Genomic DNA, 25,898 nt, shown 5'->3' on the forward strand with positions numbered 1-25,898 from the left:
TGGATCATTCCCTTTGCAAAGCTACAGACCTACTGAAAGGCCATATAGGGCTCAAAAGGTTTGCATCAGAACCCTCATGGAATCACTGATTTTGACACAAGCTATTCATACTACGACTGGCTGCTGTTGTGCAGACATCAGAGAGAATAATGTCCGGCAGCGTGACTACATGAGTAGAGCTCCCGACTCATGATCGGAAGATCACCGGTTTGAGCCCCGGTCAAGGCTGCTGTCGGAAAGTGGTGTTGTTGTCCAGCAGGGGGCACTCTGACCTGTTGTCAGTAACAATGCTCCTGTTACGTACAGCTGCGGGTGCCGTCCTTTGGATGAGACGCTAAACCAAGGTCCTGACTGAATTCTGTTGTTAAAAAACCCAGGACACCTATCGTAAAGAGTAGGGGGTTGCCCGATGTTCCTGGCCAAATTCCCAATCAGGTCTCTGACATCAAGGCCACCTAGTCATCCAGCTTCCCCTTAATTGGCTGATATCAATCCCTGTCTCCTGAGCCGTTCAGCCATTGTGTAGTGTGATGTGTGCCGGGTGCCAGTGTATGGTAGCCATTGAGCCTGCATAGCCCAAGGTTGGGTGCTACCAGTGGTAGTGAAGGAGGCAATTTCCACCCTACATTGTGCTTTGAGTCTGAAAAAATTGCCTTGCCTTCCTATGAAAGATTTAGTGATTGTCTTAAGTTTTCCCTCTGTATCAAATTATAATGGCAGTTGAACGTAAGAGAAATCCACCATAAACAGAATGTACATGATGCTAGTCCAATGATCTTGGTTAAGTCAATATCTATAAACACAGACAGATGTTAACCCTAAGTTGGAAATCTGGGCACCAAGACTGTGTGACTGACTGTGGAATTATAGAGTTTTTATTTGAGCTATTACATCCAAAAGAGTTTTATTTAAATGTTTGGGCTTATAGAATTAGAAAAAGTACCGCTATCCCAGTAAAATCACCATGGCTACTGTCATAGTGTCCTAGTGTCCATTTTCTTTGCTCTCGCAATATTTACATCCCATCTGTGTTTCACTTTGTTTGCCAGGTTGTATTGAGTCAGACCTCCTTTGATTGATGGGCAGCTTGTAAGATTTGGAGGGAGGTGTATGGAGCGATCAATCTGAAAGACAAGGGCGCGTTTACACACCTCCAGTGCATTCTTTTCATGTTCTACGTCAGCGCCATGGAAGAACACGTCATACACAATATTCGGGGACCCCTTTTCTCCTACTGTGGTCTATAGCGCCAATTTCATCAATTACTGTAGTGGTCAAAAACTTCATTGGACACTTTTAATTATATTTTAGGGTGGATCTGAGTTAATGCAATGTGACGAAAAGCCTTAAAGAGGAGCGCTGTGGGGGAGAAAAAACAACTAGCGAATGAATGAATGAATGAATGATAGAAAGAAGACTGTCATTGTGCAAATAATTCCAAGTCTCATGGAAAGATGTAAATAGACAGACACAGTGGGTCTTGTTAACATAGCAACCACAAGTCATTTTGTGAGGTAAAAAAAATAGCTTCCTTTTCTACCTACAGTAATGAACCTATTCTGAAGGTTTCCTGCTGCAGCCTCTGTGGCCGTTGTGATAAGCCAGTGAGATGTGGCCTTGCCTTGAACATCAAGTCTCTGGCGACAGGTCGGTGAGAACATCAAGTCTCTGGCTATAGGTTGGTGAGAACATCAAGTCTCTGGCGAGAGGTCGGTGAGAACATCAAGTCTCTGGCGATAGGTCGGTTAACTGTTGCTCTTCCCTTTTCTCTTTCGGACCGTTGTGGTGACATACGGTTTTGTCGTTTCTGCAGAAAGGAGACTGGGTGTTATATGACTACGCACACAGTATTATATGTCTGTGCTTTAAAAGAACACACCAACATTATGGGAAATGCCCTTACCGTCTTCTCCAGAGTCAGACAAGAAGATAGATACCAATTTCCTCTCTGTGCATTCAGTAGAGGGCTATCCGGCTGCAAGCTAGCCTAGTTTAGCACAAATTAATGGAAGCACATACGGACCACTAGCCTAGCTTAAAACTCCGGGAGAGGTGTTTTTAGCCAACAGCTAGGCTATCTGGTCCATATTTGCTTCCATTAATTTGCACTAAGCTAGGCTATCTTGCAGCCGGATAGCTTTCTACTGAACACACAGAGAGGACATTTATACCTATTTTCTTGTCCGACTCTGGAGAAGACGGTAAGCGCATCTCCTTCAGTGTAACAGTGATTTGTAAACAGCGCACTATGTTTCTATATGGTACATCATACCTTGTTGGTAGTTCAAATTTCCTCTCCCTGTAAAAGGTGCTCTTCTTCATCAGGTTGAGTAGCACCATGTCACAGAAGAACGCTCCCTATAAAAACAACGTCAATGAGCTGCGTTATATCACTAATAAATTTTATTATAAAATGTAGTTTAGCAGAGGTAACAAAATGGTGTGATAAAGGCAATCATGACATGTTAAATAATCATGAAAAGTCTACATAAATCAACAGCCCCATTAAATCTTATACTAAATGAGGGCAATTTTAATACAAATTTTAAACGTGTTTATAAGGAATGATTGAAGTTCTTATAAACGTATATGAAAGAAACTTACAGCGCCCATGAAAGCCAGTCCCGACCCTATGTTGATGACTGTAGGGATTATATTGAATTTGCCAGCCTATGAATGATAGCAGAAAATAAGATTAAAATAATAATTTAATAAATATAAAATATAATCTAAAAGGACTGAAACTAATAGTTGTTGCATTTGACCTTTTACATTAAATGGTAAATAAATTAACCATCTGGATTGTGTTTAGCCAGATTATATTTACAACTGGCATTAATGTGTCTCCGATGTCAACACTGAGATACAACTGAAACTCCCCTTCAAAGAATAGACAGCTGTGCACATCACAACTGACAGCAGCTTCATTCAATCCATCCACAAGTATCTTAACTACCCAATATCAATAATGTCGTCCTTGTCAGGAACCTACTGATTGCCTGCCTGCTTGCCACAGTGTGTGTTTACAGTGACCCCTGACCCCTGTTATTGCAAAATGGCAAACTTAAGACAATCTGCTACAGTGGTCTCTCCTGTGTCTTCATCCTTTCTTTTCTCAAGACTTTTCTGCAAATACACAGTCTCAACTATCATGGCCGATGGACAGGCCAAAATGCTGTAACCCTTTCATATTGTAACACTTTGTGTAGAATGGCCCATGTTTCCTAGCTACTAGCCACTTGCTGTAAGCCTTTCATATGTTGTAACACTTTGTGTAGAATGGCCCATGTCTCCTAGCTACTAGCCTTTCATATTTCAAGCAGGGCTCTTTTCTCTAGAGGTCGCTGTTTGACAACATTACAGATCATACCTTTAAGTTGAAATGCTATTTAATCGACTCTTGTGTTCAATGTGATAACACAATAAACGAAATAAAATAATGTTCGGGAGCAATCCATCTTTGATGGGTCACGGATTGGATTTTCATGTGGTTAAACCATCCGATTACAATCTGATCATCAACCCCAGGTATACAGTAGCTGTTGGTGTAGGACAATCCCTAACTCCGAAAACCAAATTATACCTATGTTATTACGTTTTAAAATTGGACTTTTTAACAGATTTCTTCCAGGAGATGAGGCTTCATGCTGGAAAATATGTATATGTATATGTATAGTCTGTACCTTCCCGTGTACCATGATGTCCAGGCGCACGCCGTAGACTTTGAACAGGGTTCGATAGTTCTCCCCAGCAGCGTTCTTGTAATAGCGCACATGTCTAAGAGGAAAACAGAGCCATAGCAGATTTGGATTATTCACATTTTCTTTTATAAATGTAATATTCAACAAAATATATCATATCTTATATAATTGTCAGATTGGTTGTGATATCCTGGTGTAATTACTGTAAACAAATTGCTGAGACCATTGCTGAAACAATTCGTAGCCTATAAGACCACGTTTCCCATGAATCCCCGTCGCTTCTGGTTTCAAGGAAATGTAGCCATTTATTTCCACCTCCCGGCATGGGATTTATTTCGATGTCGAGAGGAGAGGGTGAACAGCCCTTGCTAAACTGTAAATGTGGAGTTATTTCTGTTGATAAAGAACTCCTGTGGTCACACACAATATCAATATAAAATAAAGGGAAAACAACGAAGTTCAAGGCACTCTTAAAAAAGCTTTAAATTAATATATTGCTTAGTTCATGTTTGAACAATAGAAAACTGCCAACATGTTTCAGGGCATACAAACAAATGAACTCTGAGCCATATTATAAAGGAGGCACTCAATCAAGCTCAGGTGTGAGCATTTAGTCAGCCAAGGTGCGTCTCTACTTTCCATAGCTGCATTTCTGCATACCCCTCTCTGATTGGTTGAGCCCATTTCTGCAGACCCCTCTCTGATTGGTTGAGCGAAGCCCCTCTCTGATCGCTATAGTTTCCCAACAGGAGTAAAGTCTGGAACGCCAAGCAAGCAGTAGAGATGTGTCGTAGCAATCCGAAGTGACATTGACCACCAGACTCTTTCTCTTAAGGCATTAACTGGGTTAATTAATATAAATGTTATATTGTAACTGTCTAGTTACACATTGGTTCCGAAACATGTATGTTCCAGGCTGCAATTAAAACTTTGAATCTGAGAGTGCTGGACCAGCTTCCTGCTTTCTTCTAACTGTCTAGTTAGGCATTAACTGTGTTAATCTAAATGTTACATTGTAACTGTCTAGTTAAGGCATTAACTGGGTTAATCTAAATGTTAGGTATTGTCACACCAGGATCAGTTGGTATGATGAAACACATGTTATTATATGTTTGATTGAAATGTTGTGTCTTACTAATAATAACTAATTCCTTGGTCAATAGAAGTCTCTGTGATACTTTCTGAATATGATTTGGGAACATCAAATGGGCAGGGTTATAATAGAAGAAAGACAGTGTAAACAATATAATTAACTCTGAATATAATAATGAGGAAAAAGAAACAGGATACACAACAAGGTGCATGAGATGAGGTTATATGTAGAACATGGTACAGTTACAGTAAGTGGGGAGTGCGTCATGGTACAGTTACAGTAAGTGGGGAGTGTAAACACTAAACAGTGATTCAAACCCCCTCAATGTACAGTTTCTGACAGCTGGGCTGTGTTGAACTTGTCACGTGAAATAACGTTATGTGTTGTCACGCGAAATGTGCATAACGTTATGAATAAACCGCGAAATAACATAACGTTATGTTATATAACGTTACAATGTACAGTTTCTGACAGCTGGCTGTGTTGTGAAATGTGCATAACGTTATGAATAAAGCGCGAAGTCACGCGAAATAACGTTATACGCGAATCTGGTAGTACATTTCTTTTTATCTTCTTGATATGATAACATTACGTCCGCCTTTTGCTCAACCAATCAGAGAGGGGTCTGCAGAAATGGCCTCAACCAATCAGAGAGGGGCCTGCAGAAATGCAGCTATGGAAAGTAGAGACGCAGCCAAGGTATAGCTGTCATAATAGCAAATGCCTCCAGAGTTCCTCCAACATCTAGACAGACAAGTTTCAAGTTTCTTTATTAGTTGTCATGCAAAAATACAGAATACTTTTATATGAAATGCTTTGTTCTGTTCTGCTCCTGAGAGTGTGCTAGATAAAAATAGATAAAGTATAAAATAGAAAGTCAAAAGTACATAAACAAAGTGTAAACAAAAGTGTTCAATATACATATACAATATACAATACAGAGTAGAACAAATTAGTAACTGAGTTACAATACAATACAGTATACAGTACAAAGCAGAAATGAGGTACAACTTAGGGTAAGGTGCAATGAGGTATGAATTGTAGTGCAAACCTCTTTACCAATAAATATAAAGTGTGTTAAAGTGTCTAAAGTGGGTAAAGTGGGTGCTACAGTGAGTTGTTTAAAGTGAGTGTGGATGTGTGTGCAGTGAGTGTATTTGATGGTTTGTTAGGGCATGCGTCCACCTATCTCACAAAAACGCTGGCAGTGCGCCGGTAGTGCTGGCATGAAGCGCATCTTGTAGATGACAGAAATAAATCTACAGCCATCTTTTTATAGTTTTTTCCTGCCGCGGTTTTGCACATATAGCATATTTTAATACACTTTATTGTATATTAATTATATATATATAGTTATTGCCTGACACCACAGTTCGCCCTTTGCTTTTTATTAGCTTTTTAGTAGTGTATTTGTGTAGTTATTATTATTAGTGTATTTGTGCTTTGTCGCAAATCTCAATGGCCCGTCTCTTGTGGGTAGACAGCCAAGACAGGCAGGCAACTCCGGTGTCAGGTTACAAACAGAGTGGTAGATATGAATGGCTGTGATTGGTTGTCTGAAAATGAGCTCAGCGCATCGCTCTGAAGTTCAGAAAGTTTCAACTTTAAACGCTGTGTGCGGCCGCACAAAAAAGCTGAAAAAAGAAGCCGACTGCAGCGCATTTCCTATAGGCGGCGCATGCGGCCGCATACGCTCCCTCCCCATTGGGATACATTGAAAAAAGACGCTTGCGCCCATAAATATGAGATAGGTGGACCCGGGCCCTTACATAGTGTTATTGTCGTTGAGCATCCTGATGGCCTGGGGATAGAAGCTCCTTCTGAGTCTCTCTGTACTGGCCATGAGAATCCGGTATCGCTTGCCTGGCCGCAGCAGTTCAAAGAGGCAGTTGTTTGGGTGACTAGAGTCTTTGATTATTCTCTTAGCCTTACCCCTGCAACGCTTGTTGTAAATGTCTTGGAGAGTGGGAAGCCCACCTCCAATTGTGTGTTCGGCTGAACGGGCCACTCTCTGTAGTCTGCTACGGTCTTGTGCGGTGCTATTCCCAAACCAGGAGGTGATGTTACCAGTCAGGATGCTCTCTATTATGCACGAGTAGAAGTTCTTAAGGATCTTCTGACTCACTTTGAACTTCCTCAGGCACCTAAGGAAGTAGAGGCGTTGCCGTGCCTTCTTGACTACACTGTCAATGTGTGTGGTCCATGTCAAGTCCTCGGATATGTGGACTCCAAGGTTCTTAAAACTGTTCACTCTCCCGACCGGTGCCCCGTCGATGCTGAGGGGGCTGTAGTCCCTGACCCCCGACCTCCTAAAGTCCACAATCATCTCTTTTGTTTTGCTGACGTTCAGGGAGAGGCAGTTCTCCTGACACCACCGCGGCAGATCCTCTACCTCTTCCAGGTAGGCTCTCTCGTCGTTTGCAGAGATCAGGCCCACCACTACTGGAGGTGAGAGCTACAGGGCGATAGTCGTTGAGGCAAGCGGGCATGGATTTTTTTTGGGTACAGGGACAATGGTGGACTTCTTCAGACAGGTGGGGATGACAGCCTGTTCTAAGGACAGGTTAAATATGTCAGTGAATACCGGGGCCAATTGGTCAGCACAGACTTTTAGGACACGGCCGGGGATACCGTCCGGTCCTGCTGCCTTCCTGATATTCACTTTCTTAAAGTTCCTCCTCACCTCATGTTCTGTTATCCTGAACACTGAGTCTCCATCGGCAGTGTTGTTATTCACAGCCTCAAACCTTGCATAGAAGGTATTGAGATAAATTGCCTAGGAGACGTCACTGTCCAGCTTGAGGGAGGTGCCTTTGTAATCTGACAGGCTACCTCCTGCAATATAGGCTACATATCACATATCATTGGAAGCTATATACACTTATTACATGGCGTTTTAACTAGGGATGTCAGATATTATCGGCCTACCAATATTACCGGCCGATATCGGCATTAAAATGTGATATCGGTATCGGTTTTTGTAGGAGCTATTTGATGGTTTTTGTGCTTAGTTTGTAGTTTGTTAAGTTCATCACTGGGTGGCAGCACGGAGCACTGGGTGGCAGCACGGAGCGCATAGGTTTTGAATAAAGGCACAGGTGTATGCTATGTCAATCAAGGTATCTAGGTATGGGTGACGGAGAGATCTCACGGTTTTTACCGCATGAACACACGCACGTACCCTCGCTCGGTTTAAATATTAGTAACAGCATTATGAAGTAATTATTGTTTGACTCATCACTTGTATTGTGCTAAATACTTGGATTAAATGGGAACTTCACCCAACGGCAGGTGACACAGACTCGACAATGTGTATTTTCTAAATTGCGCGTCAAAGACGAGGCATCCCCGCACCCAACCGAGCGTCTATCAGAACATCAAGATAGCCGCTACACAAGTAAAAACCCGATCTTACTTGGACAAATGGAGGATTTTGGAACCTGGCTTGGAATGCTGCTTCTGGATAAAGATCATCATCCCGAGATAGCACACCAAAGGAGGACTGGTTAGTGTATCGCACTGGGTTGCTTGCTAATGGAGCAGCAGCATTGAAAGTTTTGTTGTTATTGTATTGACTTTTTTTCACGAGAGAGACTCCAGTCTCTTAAAGGAACAGTACGTATTATCAAAAATGAGTTTACGTCATGATATTGTGGAGCCCAGCCAAGGGCAAAATGTTTGTGAGCCAAGAATAAGAAAGCCTTCTTTAAAGGGATTACAAATTTTGATTGAAAGGCTCCAAACGGACAGAAATGCATATTGTACACAAGCAAGGAAATTGAAAAGGGAAATCATCACTCTTCTAGTTTCCAATGACAATGTAAATCTTGTGCACCAAAATCTAAAACAGTTCAAAGCTCTATGTCAAGTTGCCTCTGAGGCACATAATACATTGATGACTGAGTATCCTACAACTGAGGATAGGGCTGGGCGATATAACGATAACGATAAATATCGCGATATATTTTAATAATCGATATCGAATATCGAAATTAAAAAAAAAATCGAAAAATCGTTTTTTTTTTTTTTTTTTTTTATACCTGCAACAGGGCAGTTTTAAAACCAGAGACAGTGGACAGACTTGTCTTTCTTGCCTGCAACTTAAAGTAATGGCTTTGCTTGTCCAAATGACAATACTGACCTAATTCAGATTTCTTTTTCTCTTGTCCATTTATTTTGTTTGCTTTCTAATTTAAAATACATTTTGAAACCGTCTGTACACAGTAGGCTATGTGTGCTAGCAGAACTAGACTCCAGTCACGAGTCACGGTGCACATGTGCGGTGGTTTGTCCACCAAAAAAGCGCCAAAAGATCGAAAATAAACTAGCAGAGCCAGAACTGTTCAACTCCTCTGGAGCCACAGCCAGCAGAGAAGCCGGTTTACTTTAGCTTTTAAACCAGCTGCAGCCTGAGAACTGGAGTGTGAGGGGATGTAACACTAAAGATGGCGGCAATGACAAAGAATTGCTGCAAAATAAACATACATCTGTTGTTAAAAAAATAAATAATTTTTTTTTTTTATACTTATAACAATTCGATAATTATCGATATCGAGAAATAAAATAAAATTATCATATCGTTATCGCGATATGATTTTTTTCCATATCGCCCAGCCCTAACTGAGGATACGCAGAGAAAGCAGGACGAATGGTTTTATGCAACAAAGGAAACAAATGATACATTTGTAAATGAAGTATCAACATGGTTGAGCGAAAATGGGATTTTTCAGGTCAATGATGATAATGCTGAATTGGAAAAAATTAAATCTGATTTGCATGAGGAAATTAAAGCTGGAGACAGTGCGTCTAATGTGTCTAGTAAAAGGTCAAGCAGAAGAAGCAATGCCAGTAGAGCATCAGGTTCTAGTACTGCATCTGCACGTTTAAATGCCATGGCAGAGAAAGCGGCTTTAATGGAGCAAACCGCTGCTCTGCAAAGGAAACATGAAATAGAGGCACAAGAGGAGAAACTCAGACAGGAACAAAAGAAACTCAGAAAAGTTAAGGAGCAACTGGAGCTTGATACACAAATGGCTGTTGTTACTGCAATACTTTCTGTGCTGGAAGGCAGTGCTGTTGGAGGAAAGGCCCTTTCAGATGGAATGAATTCCTACCTGAGCAAATCTATTAAAGAGCTGAGACCTCAATTCAACCTACAGGCAACTGCATTTGTGCCGAAGGAGAACACCCTGATTTCGGATCAAGGCTCAAGAGCGCCACCTATCTTTTCCACATATGATGTGCGACCAAAGGTGAATATGCACACACACTTTCAGGAGAAAGTACAACATCATGGAATTCCACAAGCAAAGGATACTACTCTCATGCCACAGTGGCAACCAAACACTGGGACGTCTCTCACCACTACTCTAAAGCATCAGTCTCAAAATGCTTTCACAGCCTCCACTGCTGCACCTCGTAGGTCAGTAGCTGCACAGGAACGACAGCCTACACAGAACGCTGCAGTGCAAAATACAGTGGACCAGGATGCCATTTGTGGAATCATGCAAAGGCAGAATGAACTCACCACATTGCTCATTCAACAGCAAATGTTATCTACTTTACCAAAAAGAGATATAACCATATTTGATGGTGATCCATTGCACTTCATTTCCTTTGTTAGGACATTTGAACATTGTGTTGAAGAGGTAACATGCAGTTATCAATACTGTTTGTATTTTCTGGAGCAGTACACCAGGGGGAAGCCCAGAGAGCTGGTGCGAAGCTGCTTACACATGCCACCACAACAAGGATATCAAAGAGCAAAAGGTCTTTTGAAAGAACACTTTGGTAATGAGCACAGGATAGCAACAGCCTACATGGAAAAAGCCTTTCGCTGGCCTGTTGTTAAAGCAGAGGATGTAGAGGCGCTGCAGGAGTTCACGCTGTTCCTAAGAGGGTGCTGCAACGCTATAACAGAGATACAGTACATGGAGGAGATGAACGTTCCATCAAACATGAGGAATGTTATGATGAAATGGCCTTACAAGCTGCGGGAAAGATGGAGGTCTACAGCTTGTGAGATACAAGAACGGCAAGGCTACAGGGCCACCTTCCCAGAGATGGTAAACTTTTTGGAGAAACAAGTCAAAATATTGTCTCATCCCATTTTTGGTGACATTTCATATGCACGACCAAGCATCACATTAAAGCCTGTAGATAAGAGCGCGCCGCTACCCAGGAGCAGCATTAAAGGAAGCAGTTTTGCAATAACCATCGCAACCAACCAAGCTGAAACTGTGCCCACAGTGCACATGATGCCAAAGCAGCCTACCGTAACTAAGGAGTTGTCCTCAGAGGCCTGCCTCTATTGTGAAGAGCCACACCCGACTATTCTGCATGTCCACAACAACGACAAATTGACCAAGTCACAAGAAACACCAGTCAGTAGTGCACTTGTGTCTCTTCAGGCATGTGGTTGTACTGGGGCCGGAGACCACGACTGTACCCTTTCCATTGTTCCAGTACAGTTGAGATCCAAGAAAGGAAATGGAGTGCTGCAGACCTACGCCTTCTTAGACCCAGGAAGTACAGCAACCTTCTGTACCAACCATCTTATGAAGAAGCTGAATCTACAGGGTACAAAGACCAACATTCTTATGCGCACTATGGGTCAAGAAAAGGTCATTGAAAGCCAAATCCTTACAGGACTGGAAGTGTCCAAGTTGGATAATAACCACTTTATGGAGCTCCCAGAAACGTTCACACATGAAACAATCCCTGTTTCAAAGAGTAACATCCCTACTCAGCAAGATATTGAAAAATGGGAATATCTGAAGGGTATCAGGATCCCAGAATTGGACGCTGATGTTGAACTTTTGATTGGAGCTAATGCATCAAAACTCATGGAACCCTGGGAAATTATCAACAGCCAAGGTGATGGACCTTATGCCGTGAAGACCCTATTGGGGTGGGTCGTCAACGGTCCTTTGAGGGGTAATAATGGTTGTCAGAGAAGCTGCTCGACCATATATGCCAATAGGACATCCATTGTCAAACTGGAGGAGCTGTTGGTCTCTCAGTACAACCAAGAGTTCAACGAGAAGTCACTGGAGGAGAAGCAGGAGATGTCAAGAGAGGACCTGAGATTTATGGAGATCTTGGATAAGTCTATTTGCATGCAGGAAGGACATTATTGCATGGACTTGCCTTTTAAAGTGGATGACATCACCATGCCAAACAACATGTGCATTGTGGAACAGCGCCTTCAGGGTCTGAAAAGAAAGTTTGAACGGAATAAGGGCTACCAAAATGAGTACACAGATTTTCTTACTCATGTGATTGACAGTGGCTACGGAGAAATTGTGCCTCAAGTCCAGCCGGACTACAAAAATGGCAGTGTGTGGTATCGCCCTCATCACTGGGTGTGCCACCCAAAGAAGGAAAGACTGAGAGTGGAAAAGCGAGCACACACCAGACGTGGAATTTTTCCAATCGTCAGTCCCAGTGACCAGTTGGGGTTCTCATCACCATTCACCTTGCTACCAAAACTGTTGTTGCAAGAAATGTGTCGAAGGAACATGTCTTGGGATGACCCCATACCCCAGACATTCTCACAACGATGGGCAAAGGGCTTGTACGGGCAGTACGGTTGAAGACCAAGACAGGGCAGTTGGAGCGGCCCATATCCAAGCTCTTTCTGCTTCAAGAAGCAGTGTAAGGTCTGGCGGTAAAGGTCACGACCCAACGTTGAGTTACGTGCTGGTAACCTCTGGCTCAGAGAAGAACCAAGAACATTTGTTATAGCTCCTTTTTTCTTCTTTAATGTAATTGTTTTCCACCTTCACATTTGGGGCCGGTGTGTAGGAGCTATTTGATGGTTTTTGTGCTTAGTTTGTAGTTTGTTAAGTTCATCACTGGGTGGCAGCACGGAGCACTGGGTGGCAGCACGGAGCGCATAGGTTTTGAATAAAGGCACAGGTGTATGCTATGTCAATCAAGGTATCTAGGTATGGGTGACGGAGAGATCTCACGGTTTTTACCGCATGAACACACGCACGTACCCTCGCTCGGTTTAAATATTAGTAACAGCATTATGAAGTAATTATTGTTTGACTCATCACTTGTATTGTGCTAAATACTTGGATTAAATGGGAACTTCACCCAACGGCAGGTGACACAGACTCGACAATGTGTATTTTCTAAATTGCGCGTCAAAGACGAGGCATCCCCGCACCCAACCGAGCGTCTATCAGAACATCAAGATAGCCGCTACAGTTTTCAAAAAAAAAATCTACACATACAACTATAACCTTTATTTACCCAGGCAAGCAAGTAAGAACAAATTCAGATTTTATTTATTGTCAAAAGTATGCATAATGTTGTGTTAATTCCACAACAAGAGATATGTAATGTTAATTACCTGAAATTATTCCATTTTTGGCGGGGGGAAACCCTGCATATATCAGTATCGGTTGATATCGGTTGATATCGGTATCGGAAATTAAGAGTTGGACAATATCGGTATATGGGTATCGGTAAAAAAGCCAATATCGAGCATCCCTAGTTTTAACATTCGCCGAAATGCTTGATTGTGATTGGTCTATAGCGCTCGTCAGAGGTCCGTTATTACTCGATAACGGACCTCTGCCGAGCAATAATGACCGCTGTTCGCAGCTGTAGCAATCAAGCACACTGCATTAGTGCAATCAGACACACCTGCCGGCTGCCGGCGAAGCTGCCGGCGATGACAGCGCGGAGCGACAGAACAGAACTGTGTCTGCATTTGACCTTGTCTTGTCGATGGTGTAAAATGAATTAGGTATATTGTTAGTAAGTTAGCCATGTAATAAGCGGGATAATGTATAGCTATTCTGTCATTGTTGCAAAATAATTTACCTTCACTGACGTTTAGAACACCTCGGCGAGGCGCCTCGGTATTCTAAACTCTGTGTCGGTCAATTATTTTGCGACAATGACCTCGTAGCTATACATTATCCCTTACATATTAAACCAGAATAGCATCCGACATGACAAAACACCAAAACGACAGTAGATACTTCCATATTTACAAAAAATAAACAATATCAATAGTATAATTTAACCCTGGATAAGACATAGCTTTGAGTCTGTATATCCAGCGACTCAGTGCTCTCTCGATTTCTGCAGTTCTCCTGCCAAGGTATGAATACTGCATTTATTAGTAGTGTCTTTAAGTTTCACAAGGATAGGGAGGTCAAACTTGTTTCTGTCATCAGAGAAGAAGAAAAAAAGAAGAAATGATATATATATATTGTGACAGATCTCCCCCTCCTTGGGATACGTGAAGGAAAGGAGATATATCCGTCACTTAGGTAGCTGATTAGGACTGATGTAGCACACCTGCACAGCATTTAGGCACATCCACCTCACATGCACACACACACTAGCTGATTAGTACTGATATAGTACACCTGCACTTAATTACACACACAAAGACACACCCCACGTGCACTCACAAGCATCTCACACATTACATTAACCTGGAGAGGAATAAAGTTGGGTTGAATGAGGGGAGTATGGTGTTGGAGTGTTGGAGCTTGGAGTAGAGAGAGTGTTATTATTGTTCAGAGTTGCGACGGTGGGAGGAAGTAGAGGAGAGGAGATAGCGAGATAGGTGTTCTTTGTTACCGAACCCTGGACCGGCTGAGATACCCCCCTGTGTGCTGACCTTTTTTTGGACCGGACGACGACCCTGAACTGTGAACAATCCCTCTTTCTGTCGGCAAGCCTGTTTTGTGTTATTGACCCCGGAACGGAACCTGACCATTCTATTGCTTTTTCCTCCTGGATTTATCATCTAATCCAGTGGTTCTCAAACTGTGGTACGCGTACCACAGTTTGAGAACCACTGGATTAGACGCGTACCACTGGTGGTACTAAAAAAAAAATATATATATATATATATATATATATATATATATATATATTATTTTTTTTTGTTTTTTTAGTACCACCAGTGGTACGTGTACCACAGTTTGAGAACCACTGGATTAGACGATAAATCCAGGAGGAAAAAGCAATAGAATGGTCAGGTTCCGTTCCGGGGTCAATAACACAAAACAGGCTATATATATTTATTACATGGCGTTTTCACATTCGCCGAAATGCTTGCTTGTGATTGGTCAATATATATAGGTATATATATTTATTTATTTATCATTCATTATAATTGTTTTTTATTTTAAATCGATGGTAGAGGCAATGTTTGTTGAAATTACATATTTTACATATCTTTAAAAGAAATCTAGTTTGTTTTCAGTGGTGAAAAAAAAAAAATACATTGTTACTAGAACTTCCTGTAATCACTTGACCTGGCAGTAAACTCGCTAGTAAAATTTTAGCTTTTTAGGCAACCGGTGCGCGTATATTACCAATTCTAAAGCAAAATCAGGTTACTATTTCTTAAACGGTTTTACTTTTTATGTATACACTCTAAAACCATACTTAAATTAAAGCCTTGAAAATGAAAAATGTCTACATGTCAATTCTATTAACGGATCACGAAGGCGAGGATCCCTCCCAGAGGGATTGCAAATAGCAGCACGAGCAGGCCTTGATTCGGGCACATTCGCCATGCTGGATTCCATATACTTGACACACACCCATCACCTTTTGGTTAAAAACTCAAAAGTCCCGGCGGTTAGGTGGCCGAGCGGAGATTGCGTTCGTCACCAACCCCAGAGCTGTGAGCTGGATTCGCCTGTTCGAATCCAGCTCACAGCTCCGGGGTTGTCACCAGCTTGGCTGGCCGTCTGCACTAATACAATTGGCTGTATTAGAGGGTGGGAGAAGCTGGCGGGGTGGGTCCGGGTCGTTGTAAACAGCGACTCCTACAGTTCGGTCGGGGCGCCTGCTAAGCGCGGATAGGACTTGAGGGGGATAGTGTGGTCCTCCCACACGCTACGCCCTCTCGATGAGAATCCGCGCTGCCAGGTGAAAAGAAGCGGTGATTGGCTGGACGTGTGTCGGAGGAAGCACGTGGTAGCCTCCACTCTCCCAGATGATCTGACTGTGGGGGGTAAGTGCGCAGCGACCAGGAAGGGACTGGGAATTGGCATACGACTAACATTGGGATGGGAGAAAATCTGAGGAAAATGGAGGGGGAAAAAGATAAAAACAAAAAAAAAAAAAGTCCCAAACGGAAAGAATAATCCGATTTCACACGGTTGTAGTTGAGACTTTGGGAAACATCTGGATGCAATAACCTCATTGTCGGTTCCTATTTAATGGGAGTAGCCATTTGAATGATAAACAAATTTCTCTAACCAACATCAACCGACAACTGCCATGGTGCGCACACAGGGGTGGGCTACAATGTGAGTGGCTGTTTGTTCTATATATGGTTTGGGATCTTGGGCCGAAATTGCATTCTGAATAGCAGTGGACGGAGCTCCCATTTGATTATATTACGGCAGAAAATGAAATGACCTCCGTAACAAGGAGACAGAATTCAAGAACAATCGCCTTATCATGCACATGGGGCTAATGTTGTAGTGTTTAAACATGGACATAATTTAATTATATATTATACTAATGTCCAATACTGATGTAGCCGGTACTGTAGGTCACCTGAAGTTTAATCCTGATGTGATGGAGTTGTTGTCCAGGCGAGTAAAGTGGTACTGGGGATGGCACAGAGAAGATCCTTTGTCAAGGTCACAGTTCCATTCGATTAGAACTCCTATTGAACCACCCTGGGAAGGAGATCAAATGAAGAGACTTACAACACAAGCAGAAGTTAGCCCTCTCCAGACAGAATGTGTTTTACCTGGGGTTCTCAGAGGAGCAGAATCTACCTAACGACGTCCATTATTGTAAAGGATACTCTAAATGGTTTAAATCAGTGTTTTTTACAGGTGGGTCTTGGGAAAATTAAAATGGGTCCAAAATACTCTCTGGAAGAAGATGAAGAAATAAAAGACGAGGAAAAAAGTATTTGTAGCTGAAATACACATGTGTACTCATTAGGGATGTCCCGATCCGATCACGTGAGTTTCAGAAGACCAAAAAAAAGTTTTTTTTTTTTATTTTATTTTTTTTTTTATTCAACAAACATGACCATGTTCACGTCTTAAACTCATACTGAGGCATTCGTTTTGGTTTTAAATTGCATATCATCATTCATTTATTTATTGTCACACAGAGCAGAAGAATTTTGCCAAAACAAATGCATTTCCTTTGATTTAATTATACATCAAATGATTTATGTCAAGGATGAGGGACATCCACTAGTTGCAGAACTTAATGCAGTCACCTGATTTTTACAGACAATTTGCTCTCATGAAGCAGCAGGTTGGAGGCAGAGTTTTTAGATTACTCCGGTTGCAATGCCTCGCTTGAATGAAGTTAACTTTTCACCTGGATAACGTCAACATTCAGGGTGAATGTAATGTGAGAAATTGGGATAAAAAAAAAAATAGATATATATATTTTTTGATCGGATCGGGAAAGATCGGTATCGGTAGATACTCAAAATCACATGATCTGGATCGGATCAGGAGCAAAACAATTTTATCGGGACATCCCTAGTACTCATGGTTGCTCTTGACAGAATGAAACTGATGGAGGTAACTACCATTACCTCCATGTCTTCAGATAATAATAATAATAATAATAATAATAATAATAATAATAATAATAATAATAATAATAATTATAATAATAATAATAATAATAATAATAATAATAATAATAATAATAATAATAATAATAATAATAATAATAATAATAATAATAATAATAATAATAATAATAATGAACATGTAATAGTTACCATTACCTCAACTTCCTCAGATAATAATAATGAACATGTAATAGTTGCCATTACCTCAACTTCCTCAGATGATAATAATGAACAGGTAATAACTACCATTACCTCAACTTCATCAGATAATAACAATGAACAGGTAATAACTACCATTACCTCAACTTCCTCAGATGATAATAATGAACAGGTAATAACTACTGTTCTGAAGGATCAGATTAAACCGAATATATATATTTATTTATATATATTTAATTGTATTTGTATATCCCCTGATATCCCTTGTATATTCCTTGTACAATATGCATTGAATATCCCTTCTAGTCTACTGAACATCCCATAATAGTCTCCATTCTACCAGACCAGGTTCAATCGTACCGCTCAACATGTATGGACAAGTCCTAGTTCCGCGTAGGAATATGTCTACCGCACCACTAATGGTACTATTTGTTCATAGTGCGTATATATACTGCGCTATTAAAGTAGAGCTTTCCTTTTAGTCCAGTTCCTTACCCTCCAACAGAGTGACAGACGCAAAAGCCTCCCCGCGAACCACGTGTGGGCAGTAAGGCCAATTCGGCCCAGTATCGGCATTGAGACATCGTGTATATTAATATTTGAATAGTCATATTTGGCACTATATCGTCGAGTTGGACGTATTCTATTAAGCTAATAATAGTCTATTCATATGTAGTGCCTCGTGCGGTAAGAGTTCTATAGTAATCAGCACCCCCATTTCGGGCATCAGCTGGACGCTTATCCAGGGTGGTTGACCCCACGTGAAGCTGCACCCGAGGAGCTCCAGGCCAAAGAGCGAGTGGACCTGTATATTGGATTATTCTACCGACGACGGCTAGCCTTCCCCGGCTTGGATTATGCTTTGAGTACTTTGATTATTCTATGGATAAAGGCCAACACTGCGGTGTGTTGGAAATACCCCCCCCGGAGAGGACGACAGGTGAGAAGACGCTCTACACGACGAGGTCGCCTCACGTCTCTCCATCGTGGACCGGAGGACGCCGGCCACAGAGAGTCCAACTGCTTTCATCTGTGGATCGAGGATCGCTGGGCACCGGGTCGCACGACTGTGGGCTCTCCCAGGATACCCTCGGCCAGACGGGATACAGCCAGACTCTACCCCCCCCCTCCAGCTGTCCTACAAGCAGTCGGAACCTTCCCCTAGTGTATCCAGCTATATAATCATTCAAGTATCATTGCTATTGTTCCCTAAATATTCCAGGTTGTATATTTGCTTCCTGCGCAATCAGAGATTGGACATTCGATATTGATCTACCTACGAATACTCATTTGCCATAAAAGTGCATACTATTTCAAATCATAAATGTAATTAAGTGATCGTTGTACATACCCTTTGCTATGTATTATTATTAAACGCAGACTTTCGACTTGGTACATTTGTGTTGGATCCGTTTCATCAGGTGGGAGTGTTTATCATAATTATTTATACCTAGTACTGGGTGGCCAGAGTCTAAAGTACAAGAGGTAGTGGTAGTAAGTATCATATCTAACAATACAGTCAGGGAATTGTACCCCTCAGTTACAATTGGTCCTTCGAGCCGGAGGGTAATCAGTGTAATGTTAATATAGTGTTATTAATATTAAAATGGCCTATGATGAACACTCCACGAAACGATCCTCCTAACCAACAACGCCCGCGGCGCAAACGACAGCTCCCTCAGTACCTAGAGGCTTGCGCTGTCAGTCAACAACCTAGTCTTCTACCAACAGTAAACGCGGTAAAACTAGAAAGTAAAATTATGTCTAACCCTAACGACCAGGCTACCCCGACCATAGAGGCCCCTATGGGTTCTAACGTAACTGACCCAGCTCACGGTGGGGACCAGGGGGAACCAGACATGACTTTACACCCCGCCAATACCGAAGAAGTAGTCCCCGACGAGTCCCGGGAGGAAGACAACACTACCGAGAGAGAACTCGGCACGGAAGAAGATGAGGAGAGCACCGTGGAGATAGAGCTCCAAGACTCCGCACGGAGTACCCCAAGGGACGGCTCCCCTATACAACCGTCTTCTCCCAGCGAGGCAGAGAGGACACTACAGCAGGCATTCCTCGTCAGCCTGAAAGCCTCTACTGAACGCGATAGACTCCAGGGTGAACGCGATCGATTGCAGATACAGCAACGGAGCGAAGAAGAGCACATACGCCTGGAAATAAGACGCATTCAGATGGAAGAGAATATGGCAAGAGACCGGGCCGACGCCCAGCGCGCCGCCACCGGTGCCCAGAGAGAATCGGATCTCACCAAGCGCGAAGCCGAGCGCGACAGAGCACAAGCGCAACTAATAGAACAGCTGATCAGAAGGACAACACCCCCTCCCTCCACCAGAGGCTCCAGGAACTCGTCTAGACATCACTCCAGGGCGGCATCCCCTAGCCGAGTAAGCGACCCTGAACTTGACCAACAGACGAGGTTTATACCCCCCGCAGACCCCCTTCCCCAACCGGTCCAAGCGAGACCCAGCCACCGGGAAGGAGCAGCATACACTGCGGAGAGGCTAAATCAGAGACTACAAGCCCTGGATGACCTAACGGAAGACGAAGAGGAAGAGGAGGAGAACCACGCCCGACGACAGCACAGTACTCTACCGGACCAGGAGGTCCAGTACAGCCCAGGCTATACCCCCGCGGAGCTGCGCTACAGACCCCCGACGCTATTCACGGGTGAGCACGACGCACGACCCGCACCGAGGAACAGCACCTGGACCAGCGGGCCATGGTACACAGCCGGTACCAGCCCACGCCAAGGAGCAGGAGGAGACTCGCCTAGGAGGCCTCTCCCCCAACGCTCGCCGATGTATCAACAATCCGCGTCATACATTGGCACACCTATGGTACCAGACTTCACCCAGGAGAACCGGGCCCAGTATACGGAGCTCCGCATGTGTCTGGAGACAATGTTGGTGGATGTCATTGATGAACGCCATAAATACGCGATACTACTGAAGCATTTAAAGGTACCCCGCGCGCACAACATAGCGCTCGCCTATGCCACTTCCACGACCCCATACACCGCAGCGCTGGTAGCGTTGGACCAAAGATATGGACGTATATGGGATTACGTGATCCAGGAGATCAGGCACATCGACCGCCTACCCCCAGCAACAGACAATCGAGCACTGGACGACCTGTCCATCAGAGTGCAGTCCCTAGTAGGGATGCTGGGAGCGCAGAGGGAAAAGGGTAGGCATGAACTATACGCCAACTCAAATGTAGAGAGGATCTTGGAGAAACTACCGCCCGCCCGACAGGAGCGCTTTAGGCGGCAGAGAGACCACCGAGACCCTAATGGCCCCGAACCGAACCTCCTCGATCTAGCCGACTTCCTGGCGAGAGAAGTCAGCAGCTTACGGCTAGATACATTCGGACGGAGCACCCCTGGCTCCAGAGAAGGAACCAGGAGACTAAATGATGGAAGAAGATCGGTGACTGTCATGCACCAATCGGAGTCAGTGCCAAGCAGTAGGAGCCACAGTACCCCCTCAAGAAAGGAGAAGTGGAAGATAGTGTGCCCCTACTGTGAGAAAGAACACTGGCTGTCACAATGTGACTCATTCCCCAAGATGAATGCGGAGGAAGCGAGTCAATGGATAAAGTCCAACAGACGCTGTTTTCGCTGTGCGCGATCACACATGGCAGCCGAATGCCGCTTAAAGAAAAAGTGCAGTCGGTGCGATGGAGCCCATCTGGACATACTCCACGACAGTAACAGACGGCGGCCTCCACCCGCACCATCAAGCAGCAAAGTAAGCGTCATGTACATCGACCCCGCCAGCAGCAGCGGAGCCAGAGTGCTCTTAAAGGTAGTCCGTGTGACATTGAGCTACCAGAATAAAGTCATGGACACTTACGCCGTCCTTGATGACGGGTCAGAGAAGACCCTTCTGCTCGCGTCCGCTGCGGCCCAGCTAGGGCTGCGGGGGAGCGAAAACCAAATGACAATTCGGACAATAAGAAGAGATTTGAAAACGATAAAGGGCGAGAATGTCTCATTCTCTATCGCAGCAAGCGGCCAGCCCGAGCGACGGTACAGGATTACAGACGCTTTCACCAGCCAAGAAATAGGACTCTCGCGGTACACATACCCCGTAGCCAAGCTGATGGAGAAATATGTACATCTACGCAAGCTACCGATCCCACTCATAGACGGTGCTACCCCGACACTGTTGATAGGCTCCGACCATGCAGACCTCATTGTCCCGATAGACCGGGTTCATACCGGACCCAGAGGCTGTCCTGCAGCAGTCGAGACCCGCCTAGGATGGACTCTCCAAGGCCCACTCGCCAAATCTCTCAACCGAACCACAGCCACTAGCTGTCTCCACTCCCGAGTCACAGAGGGAGACACCGCACTCCTGCAGCATGTAGAGAGGCTATGGACCTTAGAACAAATGCCCTTTAAGAACGAAAAGAAAGACATTCGCTCTAAAGACGACATCTACGCCATTAACCTACTCGAGACGGGAACAAAGAGAGTCCCAGTCAGCGGCGTGTTGAGATACGCCACGCCACTCCTGCGGCGGGAAGGGATGCCTACCTTTCACGCAAAGAAAGACGCCACAGAGCGGTACCTACTAAACACAGAGCGGCGCTTAGCCAAGGACCCCGCCCAAGAAAGTGTATACCGCGCTGAGATTGAGAAGCTCATCACAGCGGGACACGTCACAAAGATTGACATTAAAGAGGCCGACCAGACGACTGAATCGTGGTACGTGCCCCACCACAAGGTTCATCACAACGGCAAAGACCGCATCGTGTTTAACTGCAGCTACCAGATCGGATCCCAAAATCTGAATAAAGAGCTATTGCCCGGTCCTACACTCGGCCCCTCCCTACTAGGCGTACTACTCCGCTTCCGCCAGGACAAGGTGGCTATCAGCGGGGATATCAAAGGGATGTTCCTGCAGGTGAGATTAGTAGAGGAGGACAAGCCCCTGTTGCGGTTCCTATGGAGAGAGAGGCCAGGAGATGAGCACCCAGCCATCTACCAATGGGAAGTCCTCCCTTTCGGAACTACATGCAGCCCATGCTGTGCTACATTTGCACTACAGAGACATGTCGCAGAGGACCCAGCAGCGGACGAAGAGGTCCGACATAGTGTGAAGAACAGCTTCTACGTAGATAACTGTCTACAAAGCGTTTCGACCCAGGAAGAAGCCGAGGCTCTCCTACTTAAACTCCGCGCCTCTCTGATCAAAGGCGGCTTTGATCTCAGGCAGTGGGCCAGCAGCGATCCGCACGTACTGCGCAGCCTCTCCTCCGCGGACAAGGCAGCGAGCAGCGAGACCTGGATGGCCACAATCCCAGGAGAAGCCCAAGAGATGACACTAGGACTAGTGTGGCGCTTCAAAACAGATTCGCTCCACTATAGACACAAACCCCTGACCACGGAGCAGGGAAGGTCGACGGCAATACCGACCACCAGACGGAGTGTGTACAGAACACTCGCCCGACAATATGACCCGTTAGGATGTATACTACCGTACACCACCAGGGCAAAGATGATTGTACGAGCATTGTGGGACAAGGACCAGGGCTGGGACGACCCCATTCCCGCACACCTTGCATCCACCTGGAGAGAGTGGGAGATGGAACTCCACTCACTCCCAGGCGTTAATATACGCCGAAGCTACTTCCCACCCACGGTGAGGCCAGAGACATGTAAAATGGATCTACACGTCTTCAGTGACGCCTCCGAGGTCGCCTACGGATCAGTAGCCTACTTGCGGGCCCAAGAAGAGGGGGGAGAGATCTACACAGCATTCATCCTCGCCCGCTCGAGAATAGCCCCACGCAAGCAACAGTCTATCCCACGTCTAGAGCTCTGCGCAGCCCTCGCAGGAGCGCATCTAGCCACGCTCATCCAACGTGAGCTCACCATTCCGGTGCATAGAACAATCCTGTGGTCAGATTCCACGACAGTACTCGCCTGGATCAAATCGGATTCATGCAAATACAAAGTCTTCGTGGGAGTCAGAGTCACTGAGATTCAAGAGTTAACCGGAGAGTTAACCGGAGAAGCAAACTGGCGCTATGTTGATACAAAACACAACCCAGCTGACGTCATCACCCGGGGAATGTCCCTAGATGACTTAACCCGTCATAACATCTACAGTGACGGACCAGCATTCCTCAAGCTCCCGGAAGGAGATTGGCCCACGCCCACCCCGAGGGAAGCAAGTGACGAGGAGGCTGAGAATAAGAAACCCATGTTCTGTGGATTGAGCACTGTTGTCTCCGCAGACCCCAACATAGACGATTGCATTACCATAGAGAGTGCGCAGCAACGGACATTCCTGCGGCACCACCCAGAGATTAAGTCCCCCGCTGATATGTCAGCAGCTGACTACGAGGAAGCAGAACTGCTTCTACTGCAACGAGCCCAGAGAGACTCGTTCCCCGATGAACTAGACTGTCTACAGGGAGGAAAGCCTGTCCCATCAGACAGCAGATTGATTCATCTGGCCCCCGAGAGTGACACACATACCCTCATCAGAGTGGGTGGTCGCCTGCGGAGAGCCCCCAATTTACCGGATGACATTAAGTACCCGATCGTATTGAACAGCCGACACAAGGTCACAGAGCTGATTATAAAGAAATACGACGAGGATGTACACCACGCAGGAGCAGAGAGAGTCTTCGCGGAAATCAGACGTCGTTACTGGATACTTCAAGGAAGAGAGGCGGTGCGACGCTTCCAGCGAACCTGTCTAGACTGCCGAAAGTGGCGCGCGCAGCCCAGCATACCACGGATGGCTGACCTACCTCCATGTCGCCTCCGACTCGGCGACAAGCCATTCCACTCAACAGGCATGGACTGTTTTGGCCCGCTGCACATAAAGAGAGGAAGAGGCACCGAGAAGCGGTGGGGTATTGTATTCAAATGCATGACCACCAGAGCGATACATATCGAGCTCCTTCCGACCATGAGCGCAGACTCATTCCTTATGGCCTTCCGAAGATTCACATCACGGAAAGGAAAACCGTCTACATTATTGTCCGATCACGGGACAAACTTCAAAGGCGGAGAAAGAGAGCTGAGGGAGAGCTTCCAAGCTATGGGCCCAGAACTTAAGACCCACCTCGCTCCAGCCCAGATTGACTTCCAATTCAACCCCCCAAACGCACCCCACTTCGGTGGAACTTGGGAACGAGAAGTACGTTCTATAAAGACAGCCCTGTACGCAGTACTTGGGGCCCAGACTGTGGCGGAAGAAGTCCTAATGACAGTCCTCACGGAGATTGAGGGAGTATTGAACTCAAAGCCCCTCGGTTACGTCTCCAGTGATGTAGCAGATGTCGACCCAGTCACCCCCAACACCCTCCTGATGGGGCGGCTAGATCCCGCGTTACCCCAGACAATGTACCGGCCTGAAGAAGCGAACGGCCGACGAATGTGGAGGTACAGCCAAGTATTAGCCGACAAGTTTTGGAGCAGTTTCCTACTGCACTACCTACCGTCTCTACAGACCCGCCAGAAGTGGGTAAAAGAGAAAGACAATTTGACGGAAGGAACAGTCGTCATGATTATTGACCAGTCACTACCCAGAGCTATGTGGCCGGCTGGCCGCGTAAGCAAAGTGATCACCGGTGCCGATGGCAAGGTCCGAGCAGCTGAAGTACTCGTCCAGGGGCGCATTTACACCCGTCCTGTGGCAAGGCTCATAGAACTGCCCCGACTCCCAGACACAATCGATGATGACCATGACCCTATGACTTTGTGAGTTGACTGACCCTTACAGCGAACCATTGAGTGGTAGACAGTGCGGTTAATCTGTCTCTGCTTAACTAATTGGGTTGGGACCAATTAGGGGGCGGCTGTTCTGAAGGATCAGATTAAACCGAATATATATATTTATTTATATATATATATTTAATTGTATTTGTATATCCCCTGATATCCCTTGTATATTCCTTGTACAATATGCATTGAATATCCCTTCTAGTCTACTGAACATCCCATAATAGTCTCCATTCTACCACGTCTCTGAGCGGATCTCGGCCTGTCTGTCCGACATCTCCGCCTGGATGACGACCAACCACCTCAAACTGAACCTAAGCAAAACAGAATTGCTCCACCTGCCGGCCAAATCCTCCCCCCTGACCGACCTTTCCATCACAGTCGAGAATGCAGCTGTGACCGCGTCCCCGACCGCCAAGAACCTTGGTGTTGTCCTCGACGACCAGTTGAACTTCTCTGCTCACATCGCAGCGACAACCAGAACCTGCCGATTCCTCCTGAGCAACGTCAGAAGGATCCGCCCCTTCCTGACAAAAGAAGCCACCCAACTCCTCGTCCAATCAACAGTCATCTCCCGCC

At 45.0% G+C, this 25,898-nt stretch overlaps 1 protein-coding gene across 1 annotated transcript in view; it reads right to left on the minus strand.

Moving 5' to 3' along the window:
• Positions 1-1,722: 1,722 nt before the first annotated feature.
• The window catches only part of p2rx8 (purinergic receptor P2X, ligand-gated ion channel, 8), a gene marked incomplete at both ends in the record, with an annotated part of 144,498 nt that continues 120,322 nt past the window's right edge, over positions 1,723-25,898 (minus strand). Inside the window, 5 exons of the mRNA XM_084310098.1 lie at positions 1,723-1,807; positions 2,273-2,358; positions 2,605-2,670; positions 3,684-3,777; positions 16,345-16,469. Coding sequence (XP_084166224.1) covers positions 1,723-1,807; positions 2,273-2,358; positions 2,605-2,670; positions 3,684-3,777; positions 16,345-16,469 — 456 coding nt within the window. The remainder of the gene's footprint in view (positions 1,808-2,272; positions 2,359-2,604; positions 2,671-3,683; positions 3,778-16,344; positions 16,470-25,898) is intronic.

This window comes from Notolepis coatsorum (genome assembly GCF_963971535.1).
Source record: "Notolepis coatsorum genome assembly, chromosome: 1".
Lineage (NCBI taxonomy): Eukaryota > Metazoa > Chordata > Actinopteri > Aulopiformes > Paralepididae > Notolepis > Notolepis coatsorum.